We start from the raw sequence: 19,671 nt of genomic DNA on the forward strand, positions 1-19,671 counted from the left end.
AGGTTTTTTTTTTTTTTTTTTTTAAGATTTATGTTTTGGGGCACCTGGGTTGCTCAGTCAGTTAAGCGTCTGCCTTTGGCTCAGGTCATGATGATCCCAGGATTGGGATAGAGCCTGGCTTCGAGCTTCCTGCTCAGTGGGGAGTCTGCTTCTCCCTCTCCCTTTGCCCCACCCCGCAGTCATGCTCTCTCTCTCTTTCAAATAAATCTTTAAAAAAAATAAAAAGATTTATGTATTAGTGTGCATGCACATGGAAGGGGGGCAGGCAGGGAGGGTTAGAGGGAGAAGGAGAGAAAGAATCCCAGGCAGACTCCCCACTGAGTGCAGGGCCCTATCTCATGACCCTGGGTTCTCCCACAACCCTGAGATCATGACCTGAGCCGAAATCAAGAGTCAGATGCTTAATGGACTAAGTCACCCAGCGCGCTCAGAATATGTATTATTAAGCAACACCTGGTTCAGAGCCTGACATAATATTTGCTGAATTTAATTAAAAGTTTGTCTGTTTCTCAAGATTTGCATGGCTCCTTCTCTCTACAGTGGTCTTATACCAGAAACATGGCTACGGATTGGCTGGGCAGTATTGTGTCCATCAACTGTGGAGATAGCTTGGGGGTCTATCAGGGAAGAGTGTCAGCAGTGGATCAGATCAGCCAGACCATTTCTCTCACCCGGCCTTTCCACAATGGAGTGAAGTGCCTCGTGCCAGAAGTCACCTTCAGGTGAGTGTCTTTACTGATTTCTTCAAATCCAGTCTGGTGGTCTGTGGAGCTTGAATCTAGGTCCATTTGCCAATATTCTCTTGCATAGGACTGCTTTTGAGTAGTGTCTTGTTGGGTNTGGGGGGGGTTTTTGCAGTTTTTTTTTTTTTTTTTTTTTTAAGATTTTATTAATTTGACAGAGAGAGGGAACACAAGCAGGGGGAATGGGAGAGGAAAAAGCAGGCTTCCCACTGAGCAGGGATCCTGATGCGGGGCTCAGTCTAAGGACCCTGGGATCACGACCGGAGCCGAAGGCAGACACTTAACGACTGAGCCACCCAGGTGCCCCAGACTTGCAGTCCTAATGCTTATAGTCTAGCTGCTGTTTCAGTATAGACTTTGTGTCGTAATTAACTTTCAGCTAATGAATTAGGGTTTGTGAAACCCTTTTTATCTCTGTCAAGCACTCAGTATTCTTATTTAAATGGGTCAAATTCAGAATAATCTTTCTATTTTCTTAAGCTTTTATTATTTGTGTTTTCTTATACTAAGGCCTTTACTGATCTCCCCCCCACATACACATAAATTGTATCTCTCTTTGTAGATTTGTATTATAATTTGTCTCCAGAAGTGCACTGTCGCCAGTAACTGATGTCCTTAGTTATAGTAACGTATGTTTCTTAGTGATTGTCTGCGGATCTCAAGTTCAGATGTCTTCATATCCCTCTTTTCACCAGTTTGTCACAGAATCTCCCATTTTTAGATTAAAATGGCAACAACAACAAAACTGTCAGACAAGAGCTTCCTTGACTTTCTGAACAATACCTTCACTTAATCTTTTCTGTAGGCGTATCCATTCTTAATGTCTTACCCCTTCTGAATGAAGTCTCAATAGAAGACATACCCCCTTTGTGTTCAGGACTACCCTTATCCCATATGCTTTATATACTATCCTTTTCTGTCTCCTTTGACATCATTCTCTGTTTCGTGCCTTCATTTTCAACCTTCATACCTTGTTTTCCTCTTTGTATTCTAACGTGCCCAGCCTTCCCCCACAGTTCACACCCTCCTACACACCCACACCCACCTACACACACGTGCACACCCACACACCTGCCACACCTTGAGTTTGCCATTACATGTTGCCCGGTCATTTCCCTCCTCTTTATACCCACAGTTCTTTTCAGAGCAAACTGGTCTGTTTTCATTCCCTTTGTGGCCTCATTTTCTAGTCCTTCCTTACCCCCACCATTATCTTTTTTCTAACTTTATCAATCTTGCTGAACTAGCTCTTGCCCAAGTTACAAATGTCCTAATAGCCAAATTCAGTGGCATTGTCTTAATGCTAACCTTATTCAGATGCTCCCTAAGTGTTGAAGTGCCCTCTTTAATTTCTCTGTCACCCCTTTGGGTTTTCTTTCCATGTATTCCTCCATTCCTTTACATCCCCCCAGCACCACATTCCTTTTCTTCTACTCACTTTTTAAGATTGGTTTATTCAGGTTTTATTTTTGATTCTTTTCTTAGTCTGTAATCTCCCTAGACTATTTCATGTGTACTTACACATTAATGAGACTCCAGATCTTTAATTAAGACCCATTATCTGGGGGCGCCTGGGTGGCACAGCGGTTAAGCATCTGCCTTCGGCTGAGGGCGTGATCCCGGCGTTATGGGATCGAGCCCCACATCAGGCTCCTCTGCTATGAGCCTGCTTCTTTCTCCCACTCCCCCTGCTTGTGTTCCCTCTCTCTCTGGCTGTCTCTATCTCTGTCAAATAAATAAATAAAATCTTTTAAAAAAAAAAAAAAAGAGACCCATTATCTGAGCCCCAAACACTTATTTTGTGTATTAGCCATTTCCAGGTAGATATCCCAGAAAGTATCTTACATTTAAGATTTTCAAAGCTGGACTCATTATGTCCCCTGCAGGTTTATTCTTCTAAAGGTCTGCCCTTAATTGGTGGCTAATGACATCTTTCCAAGTTAGAAACTTAGAATCATTGTAAATCCTTCTTTTTCTTTGTTCCTCATGTTCAGTTGGTCACCAAACCCTATGGATTCCAAATGTCTCTTGGGTTCATCCTCTCCTCTCCCTTTGCATTGTCACTTGTCCTGTTCATCCCCTCTTATTTCTTGCCTGATCTCCTAATGGGTGTTCTTCCCTCTAGTTTTTCCCCACCTTCTCTAAGCCACCAGAAAAATCTAATGTGATTATGATCTAGCCCCTGATTATCTCCACAGCTTTACCTCTTGGTGGCTCTCCACAAGCATCTTTCCTGTTGGTAACACCATGACATTGGCACTTCCTCAAGTGGGCCACATTTTCTCAATCTCTGAGCCTTGCTCTGTGATGCCCCTCTCCCTGCTATACTTTGCTGGGCCAACTCTTATTTTCCTTCCCCACTCAGGCTTTGCTTAAATGTAACATCCATCTCTGCCAAAGTAACTTACATATTTTGCTTTTGGGTTCTCTGGTCCCCTATACACACCTCTGTTATAGTATTTAACACTTTTCATTGTCAACTTGTCTTTTCCACTGACCAGACTGTTCCTTTTGGGCATGTGTTGCTTTTCATCTCTAACTACTCCATCCCTAGCACAGGGCTTATCATATAGTAAGTACTGTATATATGCTTACCCAATGACAAAGTGAGTGAATGAATGAAAAAAAAGAAAGCCATTGGGCGTTCTGGAGATCTAAGATGCTGGTGATAGTTTTGTGATTAACAATAGGTCTCTTTAAAGGCCAGTGCTGTCCATTGACTGTTGGTGCCTGAGCCTTGTCTTTAAGTACTCTACCACCTTTCCTCACTTTTGTGTCTGATACTTGAATGAAATGGAGCCCTGCCATTAAGAGGTACAGATTTCCAGTTGTAAGTAAGTTATAGGGTTGTAAAGTAGAGCATAAGGAATACAGTCATTAATATAAAATAACTTTATATGGTGACAGATGGTCACTTGACTTATTGTGGTGATCATTTCACGGTATATATAAATATCAAATCACTATGTTGTACACCTGGAACTAATATTATATTGTATGTCAACTATACTTGAGTTAGAGAAAAAAAATACAGCTCTGCAAAAGTTTAGCTGGTTGCTGTTGATCCCAGTTTCATCATTTTTATTACGGTTAGGGGGTGTGTGTGTGTGTGTGTGTGTGTGTGTGTGTTTACATCGCCTGTATTAGTTTTTAATGCGGTAAGATATCCTTAACATAAAGTTTACTATTTTAACCATTTTTCAGTGTACAAATCAGTGGCATTAAGTACATTCACATAATGTGCAACTATCACCACTATCCATCTCCAGAACTTTTCCATGCTCCCACACTGACACTTCATACCCCGTAAACACTATAATCCCCCTTCCTCTAGCCCTAATAACCATTTTTTTTACTTTCTTCTGCTATGAATTTGACTATTCTAGATATCTCATATAAGTGAGATCATTTAAAAATTGTCCCTTTGTGATGGCTTATTTTACTTAGCAATAGTGTCTTCAGGGTTCATCCATGTTGTAGCACGTGTCAGAATTTCCCTCCTTTTAAAGGTTGAGTAAATATTTCACTGTATGTCTGTACCATATTTTGTTTATCCATTCATCTTAGGGGGACATTTATCCATTCATGAAGGGGATACTTGGGTTTGCATCTTTTGGCTGTTGTCAAGTATGCTGCTATGCACATTGGTTGTGACACTATTACAGTTTTGAGACTTGGACTCTTTTGTGTATTTCAGGGCAGGTGACATTACAGAATTAAAAATTCTGGAGATACCAGGTCCTGGAGAAAACCAACATTTTGGAGACCTTCATCAGACAGAATTAGGCCCATCTGGTGTTGGGTACCAAGTGGGTATCAATCAGAATGGCATGGGCAAGCTGGTGAAGAAGCCAGCCTCTTCCAGCAGTGCCCCTCAGAATATCCCTAAGAGGACAGATGTGAAGAGTCAGGACGTTGCCGTTTCCCCACAGCAGCAGCAGTGCTCAAAAAGCTATGTGGACAGGCACACGGAGTCCCTGAGTCAGTCCAAAAGTTTCCGCCGTCGGCACAACTCTTGTAAGTTGGATCAAGTTGATGATGCTTCTTACCCTTGTGTTTCATGGCTATGAGCCCTTATCCACTGCTGTTCTTCAAACAGCTTCTTTATTACCCTCATAAAAAAGGATGCTGGCAGAGCTTCACAAAAATGCAGCATGATTGTCTTACTAAGCGAGGCTGGTCCTTCAGGATATTAAGGGGAAGAAAATAAGCTGTTAGAGACTCACACCAGCTCCCTGCCCTCTCCCTCCACTTCCTTTAAGAAAAGTCAGTGACCTGCCTGGAGTTGACATAGAGGAAAGCCGTTATTGTCTTTAATTTGGTCACTGACGGAGGTGGTGATGTTTGAGTTGAGCCTGCACTTGGCTCTTCCGGGGGATTCTTGAATAATTTGTGATTTGGCTTCCATCCTCAAGAAGCGAGGAAGGGACTGGCTTACACATCTCTGTGATCAGTTTCTGACAGACTACAATTTTAAATTTGCTGTATTCCCTGTCCTTACTGACACGTCAAGGAGAAAATGCACAGGTGTATTGATTGCCCAGTTTTGTTTGGCACTGACAAATTGTTGAATGCCATTTACTCACTATGGAACTGTAGGTAATTCACTAGAATCTGGTATGCTCTTTAACATATTCACTAGAATAATGTTATAAAAGTGAATTATAACAGATTCACTGGAATCTGTGTTAGGGGCCAACATTTTTAAGTTTTGAAAATGCCTTGGTTTTGTGAATAAGCTGTTGAAATTTTGGAAATTAAAAAAAAATGTATTTCTAGACATTTTCCTTCATTACTTAAGTAGCTGTCTGAATTGGGGCGCCCAAGCGGCTCAGTCAGTTAAGCATCTGCTTTTGGCTCAGGTCATGATCCCAAGGTCCTGAGATTGGNCTGAATCCAGCCCGGCTTCTTCCTTCCCCCACATCCCCTCGCAGGAGGCAAGGGTTTTTCCCCCCCCCCCCCCCCCCCCCGGCTTGTGTGTGCACACTCCCTCTCTCTCTCTCAAATAAATGAATAAAATCTTAAAAAAAAAAAGTAACTGTCCGAATTGACAACAGTTGAAAACCTGAGACTGAAATTGAATTGTTACTTCTGTATCCTTTGAAAAAATGTAGAATGCTTTGGTAGAAAATTAATTCTTTCCATTTCGACCATCACCCTCTCTGCTTTACTCTCCCTTTTTAATTTTTTTTTAACATTTACTTATTTATTTTAGAGAGCTTGCGCATGCGCGTGTGTGCAGTGGGGGGGAGCAGAGGGAGAGGGAGAGAGAAAATCTTAAGCAGGCTTCATGCCCAGCGTGCAGACCCTGAGATCATGACCTGACCTGAACAGAAACCAAGAGGTGGGTGCTCAACCGACTGAGCCACCCAGGTGCCCCTACTCTCACTTTAAAAAGCCCTTTTTTCTTTACCGAAAACCTGGACTTGTTTTGTTTAAAGTTCAAATATTTAAGCAGTTTATAGTGTCTCTTGTGCTTGAAGACAACCTTCATTTAGCAATTTTTTCCTACATATTTTTTCCTCCTGTTATTAACGTCTTACATTATTACTAAGGTAGATTTGTTACAATTAATGAACCAGTGTTGATACATTATTATTAATTAAAGTCTGTGTTTCATTCTGATTAACTAAGTGTTTATCTGCTGTTCTTGTTAGAGGCTTCTGTCCAGCACACCACCTTACATTTAGTAGTCACATCTCCTCTTGCCTGTGACGGTTTCTCAGACTGATTTGTGATTTTGGTGGCCTAGACTATTTTGATGAGTACTGGTCAGGTGTTTTGTAGACTGTCCCTCAATTGGTGTTTGATGTTTTTCTCATGATTAGATTGGGGTTATGTGTTTGGGGGAGGAAGACCACAGCGGTAAGTTATTTTCATCACATCGTATTAAGGGTATGTAATATCAGCATGGTTTATGACTTGATGTTGACCTTGACATCTGGGCTGGGGGAGTGTGTGTGTCACATTTCTCCTCTGTAGAGGTCTCCCCACCCCCTTCCATATTGGAAGGAAGTCTCTGTGTGCAGCCCACACCTGAGGAGTAGAAAGATAGGCAGAGTATCTGCGTAAATCATTTGGAATTCTTCTACGCCAGAGATTTGTCTCTTCTCCCTTGTTTATTCAGTTATTTATTTTTTATCAGTATGGACTCATAGGTATTTATCTTATACTTTGGGTTATAATTCATCACTGATTTTAGTGCTCAAATTGTTTCCATTTTGGCCACTGGTAGCTGTTTCGGTTAGCTCCTGTCTTCCTTTGACATTTCCCCATTCTCATGGGTAGGTTTTTCCCTAGTACTTCTGTACTTTCTGGCACCACAAGATGTCCCAGGTGTATCTTCTCTATTTCCTACCCTAGCCCTAGAATCAACTGTGTCTCTAGGGAGCCCTGTTTCTTTTATTGCAGAAAGGTATTACAAGTCACTATCTGGGTGCTAGGTGTGCTCATTGCTACTGGTGTTGCCTTTTCGGCTGACAGAGCAGGGACATAGATATCTGTATACTTGTCCAGTGTATATACATGTATCTATTATTATTTTACTGTGTAACTTTCTATACTATATTAAGCTAAATGTGAGTTCATACTGATGTCCCCAACTCGAATCCATTACCACATTGCATCATTCTAGCTGCCTCCTTTTTTTGTGTTACTTCTCACTCTAACAGTGAGAGACACCTCTCCTACCATCTGCCATCCATTGGCTTAAATTATTCCATTCTACTACACAGGTATAGCACTATCAGAATTACCAACCTGGACCCACACTCCCTTTGTTGACTTGTTTTATACATTTGTAACACGTTGTTTTGTCGCCTTCTGTCCATCCTGGGATACTCCCACCTCCTCAAAGATATTTTTAAAATTTCCATACATTAGGTTTATTCTTTTTTAAAGATTTTATTTATTTATTTGACAGGGAGAGTGAGAGAGAGAGAGCACGAGCTGGGGAAAGAGCAGAGGGAGAGGGAAAGGCAGACTCCCCGCTGAGCAGGGAGCCTGATGTGGGATCAATCCCAGAACTCCACCCTGGGACTCCAGGATCATGACCTGAGCCGAAGGCAGATGCTTAACCGACTGAGTCACCCAGGTGCCCCATGGCCTTATTTGTGCTCTTAAGTTCCGTGGGTTTTAACAAATGTAGTGCCTTGTATCCATCATTACAGTATTGTACAGAATCCCTGTTTCACCAGTTCAGTCCTTTGCCTTTTTCCTCCATGACCTCTCTCCCACCTCAGCAACTACTGATGTTTTCACCATCTTTTCTAGTTTTGCCTTTTCCAGAATATCACATAATTAAAATCATGCAGTATGTAGTCTTTCGAGACTGGCTTCTTTCACTTAACAATGTGCGTTTAAGATTTATTCATGTCTTGGGAGCCTGGCTGGCACAGTCATTAAGCGTCTGCCTTCGGCTCAGGGCGTGATCCCGTCCTTCCAGGATGAGTCCCACATCGGGCTTCTCCGCTGGGTGCCTGCTTCATCCTCTCCCACTCCCCTGCTGTGTTCCCTCTCTCGCTGGCTATCTCTCTGTCAAAATAAATAAATAAAATCTTAAAAAAAAAAAGATTTATTAATGTCTTTTTGTGGCTTGATAACTCATTTCCTTTTATTAGTGAATAATATTCCACTGTATGGATGTGTCAGAGTTTGTCTATTTACCTATTGACGGGCATCTTAGTTGCTTCCAACTTTGGTGATTATGAGTAAAACTGATATAAACATTTGTGTGTGGGTTTTGCGTGGACATAAGTTTTCAGATCAGTTGGGTAAATACCTAGGAGCGTGATTGCTGGATGTTGTGGTAAGACTATCTTTTTCTAGTTTTTTCCCCCTTACCAACAATTTTACCAACTCCCTTGAAAGAGTGCAGTTAATTTCAAAACAGGTAATTTATTTGATCCTTAATAAGTCACTCTGGTAAAAAAGTGGGATCACTCTCAGAAGCATCCGCTGGTTGATGTTTTGCTGGTTAGTCTGTTCCCGAGGTTATTTAAGTGCAATTAAATAAGGTGAAGAGATCATGGCAGTAAAATGTTCTCATTCAGAGAACTTCTTTTGAATCCAGATTAGTGTGGAAAATGTCTGTGGCTTGGGAATTTGTTACGAGATGTGGCTCAGAATTGGTTTGTGATAGAAGGTAGAGTTGCCTTTATTTATTTGTTCAGTGAACCCTGTAAGATGAGTAGAAGGGTCTGCCAGAGACTTTTCATTTTATGTGGCATTTTAAGGATTCCAAGAAAATAGGTTGGTTTCTTCCCACCGTAGTTGTGATGTAGATTATCGGTGTTTTTCTTATCAATGAATGAAGAAATGGAGATTAAGTATTTTTCTCATTAGAGATATATAAATAGAATTTTCTCTGGTATATGTGCATTGATATTGAGACTAGTAGATTGATAAAGCTATAGGAATATAATCTCTCTGGCTTTTAGGGTTCTTTTCAAGGTTAGTGATGAGTTGAGGATTTGTTGGCTCTGGTTACCTAATCCAACACTGATGAGAGATTTAGCACAAGCAGATTTTAATGTCTTCTTTAGGTTATGTGTATATTTGGGCTGGTTATAGAGGATAGTTCCTGTGACATTGGCCATTGAACTGACCACTGAGAATATTTGTCAAGTAGATGAATGGAACGTGAGTGCTGGGGAGTAGAGGGAAACCATTTGAGACCAGCTAAGGATACAGGTCTGTGTATTGTTTGTTCATTGTAGCAGTGATCCCACCACCTGAGGTTAGAAAGTTTTTATGGTCCTAGAGGTCCTACTGTGACTTAACCTCCTTGGGTGTGCTTCATCCAACAGGCTTGAAAACTTGGTGCTGCTGCTGGAGCCCTAGAAGTTGACTGAGTACTAAGGCCTGGAATTTGGGGAGTTGAAAAGAAGGTCCCAGATGCTCTCAGTCACTTCCTCATGAAGCCCGTTGAGTCTGACATTAAAACATTTGCTATCTGACCTTCAGGTGTCCTTTAGCGTGCTAACTGCAGGACAAAGTTCCCCTTTACAATATGTGTGTGACAAAAACCAATAAATAAGTGGCAGTGAGGGTTACACAACAATGGATTTGTTGTAAGTTATCCTGGCCAAAGGGCTTTTGTGCCAAAGGCTGGCAGCAAAATGGCACAGGAAGGCGGCCAGCCTCTAGTCTTAACACATACTTGGCCCTTGTAATTGAAAGGTAAAGAAATTTGTGAGGCACTGTTTATCTTTTTCAAGGGAAGTGCTTTTCTCCCTTAGTGGCCAGAGGCCATTTTAAATACAGAGCCGGGCCCTTTGGGCTGAGTAAGCCAAGTCCTGAGACCGCTTATTCATCCAAGACTTCCCAATATTTGTATTAAAGTATGAGGAAAAGGAAGAATAAGAGACAAGTGAGCGTATTGGCCTGCCTTTCATTTACTTTATGTTGTCTTATCTTTTTCTTGCTGACCCATGATGTCAGTATTTCCTCTTGGGTATTTTTTTCACTGTCTACTTTCCTGACAGTATTTGGAACATAGCTGGTCCTAAGTGTGTATTTGTCAAATGAGTGAATGTCAGACCTGTCTTCAGAGAGAGCGTGAGGAGAAATACCCGATACCTTCTAAAGGCACAACTCTGCTTTGGTTGCAAGTGCTGTTTGTAGCGTCTTCAGGCTGAGCCAAAATGGCTTCCTATTTTGCTGCTTTTACCCTGTCTTCTCTTAGATTGATGAATTGCTTGTCCTCATCTGTCATTGTGGTAGATCTGGGATAGTTCATTGTCAGTTCCTACAGAGCACAGCTGAACTCCTTTCCTCTGAAGCCTATGCCTTATGCTCCCTCTTGTATTATTGTTGACAACTCATCTTCCTGTCCTTTTCAGTCACGCAGCACCGTTTTGATAGCTCCCTTTCTTTCCCATAGTTAATCTCAAGTTGCCTTTTCTTTTGTGACCTCTTTAAGACTCTTTTGTTGTTTGTTTGGGGTATTTTTGGTTTGTGTGTGTGTGTTTTGATATGGCTTTTTTATTAATTCAAAGATTTGTGTATTGGTGGTGGGCTAGGCATAGAATTGGGTGACAGGTCTGAATGACATGGTTCTGGCCTCTGTTGGCTTGCAGCGTCCTTGGGGAGTTAGAGTAAGAACATAGATAACTGCAGAACAAAGTAGGTGGTCTAGGGCAAGTGCCAGCTGAACGGTACCCACACTGCTGCAGGCGGGCAGATGGGAGTGGTCTTTCAGCTGCAGTGATCAAGGTGGTGTGTTTGGGCTGAGTCTGTAACAATAAAAGTGAGAAATAGCTTAAAAGCTCATCAGTAGGTATGGTATAGATCAACAGGGTAGAGTCCAGGGAAGATTAGGAGAAATCTTTCACGAAACAGAAATAAGCTCCTAAGCAAAAAGATTAGGAGAAATCTTTCACGAAACAGAAATAAGCTCCTAAGCAAGAAAGCAAGGTGTAACATTTTGTGCGATGGATGCATATTTTTGACTAAAAACAGAAATAAGCTCCTAAGCAAGAAAGCAAGGTGTAACATTTTGTGCGATGGATGCATATTTTTGACTAAAAGGAAACATGTCAAAATGTGAAGTGAGTATTGCAATTTTCTATATATTTTATGCATTGCTGTGAACATGTTAACAAAAAGTTTTTAAAAAAGGAATGCTTGCTTCCTGTTCCTTTTGAATTCCTTATTAGCGTTGTACTGTACTGAAGAGGTTTTTTGCCTTTGCCTTATGTGCTCATTTTCTAGACGTGATTCTTTGCTAGTTCTTTCAACTTTGCCTAGGTCTATCAGAGTTATATGGTTTCCCTACTCTTGTTTCCACAGATAGCGTGGAATTTGGAGTCTGACAGCTCAGAGTTCAAATCCTAATTCAGACATTTATCAGCCACATCAGTTTGGAGCATCCTTAGTTTCTTCATTTGTAGAATGGTAATTGTAATCGGGTTGTTTTGAAGACAAACTGATATAATGTGCGTTTCAAAGCCTAAGATGGTGCCAGGTACATAGATTCTGCAAGATGACAAGGTAGAGTGAGTCCTTAGTGTCTTCCTTTGCTCTTGGCTAGTAAATGACTGTAGACAGTAATAACCATCTTAACTATTTTCTTGCTTTTACGGTATTTTATTTAAGTTTTTAAAAGATTTTTATTTCTTTGACAGAGAGAGATTGAGCACAAGCAGGGGGAATGGCAGAGGGAGAGGGGGAAGCAGACTCCCCGCCGAGCAGGGAGCCTGATGTGGGGCTCAATCCCTGAACCCCGGGATCATAACCTGAGCTGAAGGCAAACACTCAACTGACTGAGCCACCCGGTCACCCCGCCTTACAGTACTTTAAAGTATTATAACAATGAAGTTATCTTTGTGAAAAAGCTCGTGGTAAACGTTCATGTACAAGTGGATTATATCAGGGTGCTCTGAGTAATAGAAACCCTACCTCATGGCTCAAATAACAGAGAGAAATTATGTCACAGGCGAAGTCCAGAGTTGGGACATTTCCAGGGATAGTACAATTAGGCCTTCAGTCTTGTTTCTCTGAAGGTCTCCTTTGTGTGTTGGTTTTGTCCTCAGACTGAAACTAGCTGGGTTCAGCAGTTCTATGTGTCTCATCCAGATTCTTCAGCAGGAAAGAAGACACTGTCTCTTCCAGTGTATCATCTTTAGCAGGGTTTCTTAGCCTCAGTACTCTTGGTATTTTGGGCCAGTTAATTTGTTGTTGTGGGAGACTGTCCTGTGCATTGTAGAAGGTTAGCAGCATCCCTGGACTCTACCTTCTAGATGCCAGGAGCATTCCCCAACCACCACCAGCTGTAATAACCAAAAATGTCTCCAGACATTGTCAGATTGTCAGATGTCCCATGGGGGTAATATTGCCTCTGATTGAGAATCAGAGGTTCTTTAGGAGTGAGGAAACTATCAGAAACTGCTGGGATGCCTGGCTCAGTTGGTTAAGCATCTGCTTCTGGCTCAGGTCGTGATCCCAGCCGAGCCCTCCCTGCTCAGCGGGGAGCCTCCTCCCTCTGCCTCCTGTTCCCCCCTGCTTGTGTGCGCTCTCTCTGTCTGACATAATGAATAAATAAAATCTTTTTTTAAGATTGTATTTATTTATTTGACAGAGAGACAGCCAGCGAGAGCGGGAACACAAGCAGGGGGAGTGGGAGAGGAAGAAGCAGGCTCCCAGCGGAGGAGCCTGATGCGGGGCTCGATCCCAGGACTCTGGGATCACACCCTGAGCTGAAGGCAGACACTTAATGACTGAGCCACACAGGCACCCCTATAAATAAATAAAATCTTAAAAAAAAAATCACCCAAAACTTCTGCTAGAGCTACCCTCTGCAACCAACCCCCCCCATCCTGTCTTCTTGACCAGTATTCTTCTCATGCCCATGCTTAAATCAGTTGTTGGCAAGAGCACCACCATGATTGATTCAGAAATTAATCCATTCCTTCACCTTAGAGGAGGGTATCGTATCTATCTGAACAAAAATGGGTTTTATTCTGAGGGTAGAGAGATCTGGATATTGCATAGGCAACAACAGAGTCTCCTTACAGGGCAAACTCTAAAGTTGCTGATCTGTGGCAAGGGCCTATTGAAAGTGCATGGTGGAAGATGCAGGCAGTTTGACTGTTGGGTCTGCAGAAGTGATTGGGAGTGATAGTAAAGGGGGGTGAGAGTCACAGGTAAGGACCGGGGTTATGTTATATTGTTCACCTTTGACTCTCCAGCACTTAGCACAGATCTCAGGGGATAGCAGATGCTTAATGAACATTTTTGAATGAATACAGAAAAATGCTGATTAGAATTTTCTCCTGAGTGAAATGTGTTTTGGATTTAGTAAGCAGTGATGTGATTATAGGCGCCATTGGCTTTAATGAAGACCCTCAGGGAGACCACCCCCATTTGTGTCTTTCAGATAAACTGTATTCAGCTTCAAAGAAATTATGCTTTGGCCTAAATAGTGCCTTAAAATAAGCGTGAAGTATTTGACTCATAATGTTAATGTTATTTCATTAGGTTTCTTGTACTTCCTCTTTTAAAACTAAGGATTTCTGGGGGTGCCTGGGTGGCTCAGTTGGTTAAGTGTCTGCCTTTGCTCAGGTCATGATCCCAGGGCCCTGGGATCGAGCCCCACATTGGGCTTCCTGCTCAGCAGGGAGCCTGCTTCTCCCTCCCCTGCTCCCCCCTTCTTGTGCTCTTTCTCTGTCAAATAAAGGAATTTAAATAAATAAGTAAATAAATAAATAAATAAATCTAAGCATTTCTGTGACATTGAGAACTCTAGGCTCACCAGTTTATTGACTTCTGTACATACATACTATGTATATATCAGATACAAGATACAAAGGACAAATTAAAAAGGACTAGATAAACACAAAGTAAACCTTTACAGTAATATTGGTTTAAATTTGGCTCAATGGTTCAAAATGTTTTGCTTATTAAAAAATTTATATTTAGTTAGAACAGTGAATAACTGTGAGTCATTGACTTTTTGGGGGTGATGGGGAGGTGATGGACAGGTTTATTACCTTGATTGTGGTCATGGTATAACAAGTGTTTGAATATGTCCAAGCTTCTAAAATTGTATACATTAAGTACGTGCAGGTTTTTGTATACCGATTATACTTCAGTAAAGCTGTAGAAACAAAAATCAGTGCTGCACATCTGAGCAGATGAAGCCCGGGTGCCTCTTTTCTTTGTTCCCAGGGTGAATCCAGAGCCGCAATAGACCTTGGCTGACTTTGTATTTCTTTAGTGTTTTCCCTTTCTACTAATTTTGTGTTTTTCTTTGTTTTTGGTTTGTTTATAGCTAAGCTGTTCCCCCATTGGTAGCAGCAATGATTAGGGGTTTGGCTTTATGGTTTGATGACTTGATCTCTGTTAGGGGATTAATGTTCCTAGATACCTACTCTCAGTTGGGTCAGAGACAACAGAGAATCTGGTTAGTCTTATTTAGTTTTTTCTATTTGTCTGTTTGTCTATTTGAGCTCAAGTCAGTTAAGACTTCCATCCACACTGGGAGAAGATGAGCTCTTTAACATCTAGACTGGTCTGTGTTTGCTGTTTTTTTTTTTTTTTTTTTTTTTTTTTTTTTTTTTTTTGGTTTTTTTTTAGGATTTTATTTATTTATTTGAGAGAGAGTGAAAGAGAGAGCATGAGAGGGGGGAGGGTCAGAGAGAGAAGCAGACTTCCTGCTGAGCAGGGAGCCCAATGTGGTACTGGATCCTGGGACTCCAACATCATGACCTGAGCCGAAGGCAGTAGCCCATCCAGCTGAGCCATCCAGGCCCCCCTGGTCTGTGTTTACTCTTGGCCCGTGTCTGAGATTATAGAATTGGAGCTGTAAGTGCTGTTTCTCTGTATGTCTGTGTGTCTGTAATTCAGAAAGTTCTTTACCTTTACAAATTAAAAAGGATTAAATAATAATTTTTAAAGTAATATTTTATTAATGCTTCAGAATTTTTTTGCTCATTAAACATTAACATTTGGTTAGAAGAGTAATTAACTGTGGGTCATTAATTTTTTTAAATTTTTTATACCACTATTTGGTATACCACTAAAGAAAATAGTAACCGTGCTAGTTATTTCTGATGAAATTTAATAGAATTGGTTAAGTAGGTGTCAGAAGACCAAAGAAGCAAGAAGAGACATTGAGGGGACAGGGAAGAGGTTGTCTTTTCCTGGAGGCTTGGAGAACGGGCTTCCCAGAGCCCGTGCCAGTACTTCTAGGGAGTTGCAGTGAAGCTTGTTCTGTCTACACGTGCCAGAAAGAAAAATTGGAGACTGGAACCAACTACCAGGGCAGTGCTGGTATAACAAGGAGAAAGTCCCTTCTCATTCCTCCTTCCTTTCTCCTTCCATTACAGGAAGCCAGCTAAGGAAGGAAAAATGTAGTTTGTAGAGTTCCAGCCTGGAATTGCGAAGATTGAGTGTAGAGTTGAAAGACAGTAGTAGTTTAGGGGCACTTGGGTGGCTCAGTCGGTTAGGCGTCCAGCTCTTGATTTCGACTCAGGTCATGATCTCAGGGTTGAAAACCCCACGTTGAGCTCCCCAAGTTGGGCTCTGCACTCAGCGGAGAGTCTGCTTGTCCCTCTCCCTCTGCTTCTCCCCCAGCTTGTGCTTATGCACTGTCAAATAAAATCTTAAAGACAGTAGTTTAATAAGTGATACACTTACTATTATTATTATTATTGAAACAGAGGTTCAAAGAACTGGTCCTGGGCTCAGTTAATTAAAAAATTTAAAATATTTTTCATGGCTGAAAAGTCATTAGCTGAAAAAAAAGATCATAATAAACAAAAAGAATACCTCTGGGGGGCATGATGGAGAGCAGGGTGAACAAACTTCTGTAAAAGGTCAGATGTTAAATACTTTCGGCCTTGCAGGTCATAAGGTCTCTGTCTTAAGTACTTATTGTTGCTTCTGTAGCACAGAGGTAGCCTCAGCCAATATGTAAACAAATGAGTGGGGCTGTTCCAGTAAAACTTACAGAAACAGGCAGTGGGGCTGGATTTGGCAGAGTCCAAATAGTTTGCAGACTCCTGCTGTAGAATGTACCCTAGTGTGAAGTTAGGAATAGTCCGTATGGGTTCATGTTTGGAGTAACCTTGATACTTTTTTTTTTTTTTAAAGATTTTATTTATTTATTTGACAGATATAGAGACAGCCAGTGAGAGAGGGAACACAAGCAGGGGGAGTGGGAGAGGAAGAAGCAGGCTCATAGAGGAAGAACCTGATGTGGCTCGATCCCATAACGCCGGGATCACGCCCTGAGCCGAAGGCAGACACTTAACCGCTGTGCCACCCAGGCGCCCCGAGACCTGTTTTCTAATAGTATGCCTTGATTTAAGACTGAGGCAGAACATTAGTCCTGTACGATGGACTTTTTTTCTGGTTCTTCCCCTCCCTACTTACGTTGCTGATGGTGTTATCCTGACCTGTTTTTTTTTTGCCTGCTCTCCCACTCCTAATCCAATTCTGCATTCTCATCCACATTTCTATGATACTTTATATAAATTTCTACTGTAATTCTTACCACATTGTATTTCAGTTACTTGCTTATATAGCTCCCCTTCCTTTTTGAGTAGCCTGTCTTGGTTATATAGTGTATTCCTAGCACCTAGCTGTGGCACACAGCATGCTTTCACTAAATGTTTTTGTCAGATTATTGGAATTAGAACTTAACCCAGATTTTGACAAGCTTGTCATTGTTTCATAATTCAAGCTGTTTATGGGGCCTCAGCCAGATCTTCCTCTGCTTTATAATTTTGGCCAGCCTTAGTTTTGCTCAGAGGCCTAAATCTCATCTTCCAGCTCAGTCCTTTTCCATACCAATATTCGACATTAGGAAGACTTGGACACGAATTCTATTTACACAGTACATATCTTTCTTTTTTCTTTTCTTTTCTTTTCTTTTCTTTTCTTTTCTTTTCTTTTCTTTTCTTTCTCTCTCTCTCTCTCTTTTCTTTCTTTCTTTCTTTCTTTCTTTCTTTCTTTCTTTCTTTCTTTCTTTCTTTCTTTCTATTTTATTATTTGACAAAGCACAAGTGGGGGGAGTGGCAGGCAGAGGGAGAAGCAGACTCCCCACTGATCAGGGAGCCCGATATGGGGCTCGGTCCCAGGACCCTGGGATCATGACCTGAGATAAAGGCAGATGCTTAACCGACTGAGCCACCCAGGTGCCCAGTACACATCTTTCAGAATAATTGTTGTAATTGATTTTGTCAGTATTGATTAATTTGTTAAATATTTATTGACTGCCTGCTACGTGCTAGAAACTGTGCTAGGGGTACAATAGTGGGCATTTTACATACAGGGAAATTGAAAAGTTGGATAACAGGTGTAAGATAATATAATATGTTCATGAGAACTGCAGCTAGATCCTGTGTCTCCTGGCTGGTCTACAGGGTAGAAGGGAGTTGCTGTGAGAAGCTAGAGTCGTATAGTTGGGATGATACCTGTGAGGGGGTTTGCTCGTGATCATTCTAACCTCTACTTGAGTATTTTTAATAATTGAGGAGCTCAGTCTTTCAAAAGGACGTTCATTTATTTAAACCATATTGGAGGTTCCATTTGGCATACCAATAACCTGGTCCACCCTTTCAGGGTGTTCATATTGGGTCAGAGTATAAACTAAATTCAGGGTTCTCCGGGAATGGACAGTTGGGAGAATTCTGTGGGGCGCTGTGTCTTGGCTGCCGGAAGAGTAGTTAATGGATGTGTGGCGGCCACATGGAGGGTGGCTGCCATGCTGTTGATAGGCATCTTGCTTGGTCGCTGTAGAATCGGGTCAGTATGGTCCTTGTATTTGTGGTGCGGAAATTGCTTACCAACAAGTGTTAAGTTCTGAGAAAAAGAGATCACATTAACTAAGAGATCTAAAAACAGGTTTATAAATCAAAATACCAACTTGCAGTGATAGAAGTATGCCTGGCTCAAGATCTAGAATCTCTCTAAACCAGAGATTGTCTCCTGCTGGGGTCTAGGCTGAGATCAAATTAAGAATGAGAAGGCTTGCTTGGTAAGCATAGAATTAGAAGCCAGTTGAGTATTTTCTTCCTATGAGCTTCAGGTTATGAGGAGTTGGCCTTATGTTACTTGGGAGGAGGGCTATTTCTCTGTTAACGGCTGCTGGACATTCGAGATCAAACCACCCAGACCTGTGGGAGGAGACTGCTGTACTCTTGCCCTTCCACTTTTTTGATGTTCAGTTGTCAGAAAAGCCTCGATCATTACTAATTTCCTTAGGAAGCATAGAACTGGTTAAGATTTCCAGGAATCGTACTTATTTTATATTCACTGTTACTTGGGTAATATATGAAATCTGTTATTCCATGAGATTTGTGGTAGTTTGTGCTACTTAATATGATCTGGAAATAACTCATCTTTACCATCTTCACTTTGATTCCTGTAACACTCTCCATAAAAGTCTAATGTGTTTTCCATTTCCACTGAGTGCTTCCTGTGGGCACACTGATCTTATTAGTCCCTGTTTTTCCTCTAGGGTCATCTAGTAGCAGACACCCAAATCAGGCAACTCCAAAGAAAAGTGGCTTAAAGAATGGCCAAATGAAGAATAAAGATGACGAGTGCTTCGGGGATGATATTGAAGAGATCCCAGACACAGATTTTGATTTTGAAGGGAACCTGGCCCTTTTTGACAAAGCAGCTGTGTTTGAGGAGATCGATACCTATGAGAGGAGAAGTGGTACCCGTTCCCGGGGCATCCCAAATGAAAGGCCAGCTCGGTACCGTCACGATGAGAACATCCTGGAGTCAGAGCCCATTGTCTACCGGCGGATCACAGTGCCCCACAACGTGAGCAAGGAGTTCTGCACGGGTGAGTTGCACCAGGCCTACATCCCACTGGCTGCTTGCCCCTTTCTGTTATGCTTGAAAGAGAATGACCTAAATTCTGAATCAGAGTCTTGCAGTAGGAATTAACTAAAGTGGCTCTGTGGTTGGCTCATTATTATTGTCTCTTGGGAGTTGTGGTTAATATGGCTACCTACCTACTGCGGGGGATGTAGGGGTGTGGGGTAGGGGGCTGATTTCATGTCCATTTATATCCTACATCTGACAGGTTCTGGTCTGCTCTTTATTCAGTGTGTCATGATTAACAACCAAAGGCACAGGAGCCAGCTGTCTAGATGCATATAATCAGATCTTTGGCTTTTCACTTTGGCTTGCCTGTTACTACCTGTACGTTTCAGCAGAAGTTCAACTCTGTTTTACTAGTTGTTTATTGGGGTAAAAAACAGTCGGAGATGGACGGTTGAAACCACTGGCTAAAATTGGGGTTTCAATTAATTACATTTGTTTACTGCACTGTCCTCATCTCCTGCTATCCCTGGTCAGGGAGGGTTTGGCTGGTCCTATTTCTCATGTAACAAAGTAGTGGCTTGGTAGTTACGTCGGTCATTGTATTGGATCTATTTACCTCAGTGGTTTTTACGTTTCTTTTTTT

The 19,671-nt window shown here is 41.7% G+C and overlaps 1 protein-coding gene across 1 annotated transcript in view; it reads left to right on the forward strand.

Annotated features, from left to right (window-relative positions):
* EDC3 (enhancer of mRNA decapping 3) overlaps positions 1 to 19,671 on the forward strand; it is a 56,366-nt gene that overhangs the window by 14,695 nt on the left and 22,000 nt on the right. Inside the window, exons 2-4 of the mRNA XM_002922978.4 lie at positions 541 to 722; positions 4,441 to 4,760; positions 18,709 to 19,044. Coding sequence (XP_002923024.1) covers positions 559 to 722; positions 4,441 to 4,760; positions 18,709 to 19,044 — 820 coding nt within the window. The 5' untranslated portion in view covers positions 541 to 558. The remainder of the gene's footprint in view (positions 1 to 540; positions 723 to 4,440; positions 4,761 to 18,708; positions 19,045 to 19,671) is intronic.

The sequence above is a fragment of the Ailuropoda melanoleuca genome, chromosome 9 (genome assembly GCF_002007445.2).
Source record: "Ailuropoda melanoleuca isolate Jingjing chromosome 9, ASM200744v2, whole genome shotgun sequence".
NCBI classification, from domain to species: Eukaryota; Metazoa; Chordata; class Mammalia; order Carnivora; family Ursidae; genus Ailuropoda; species Ailuropoda melanoleuca.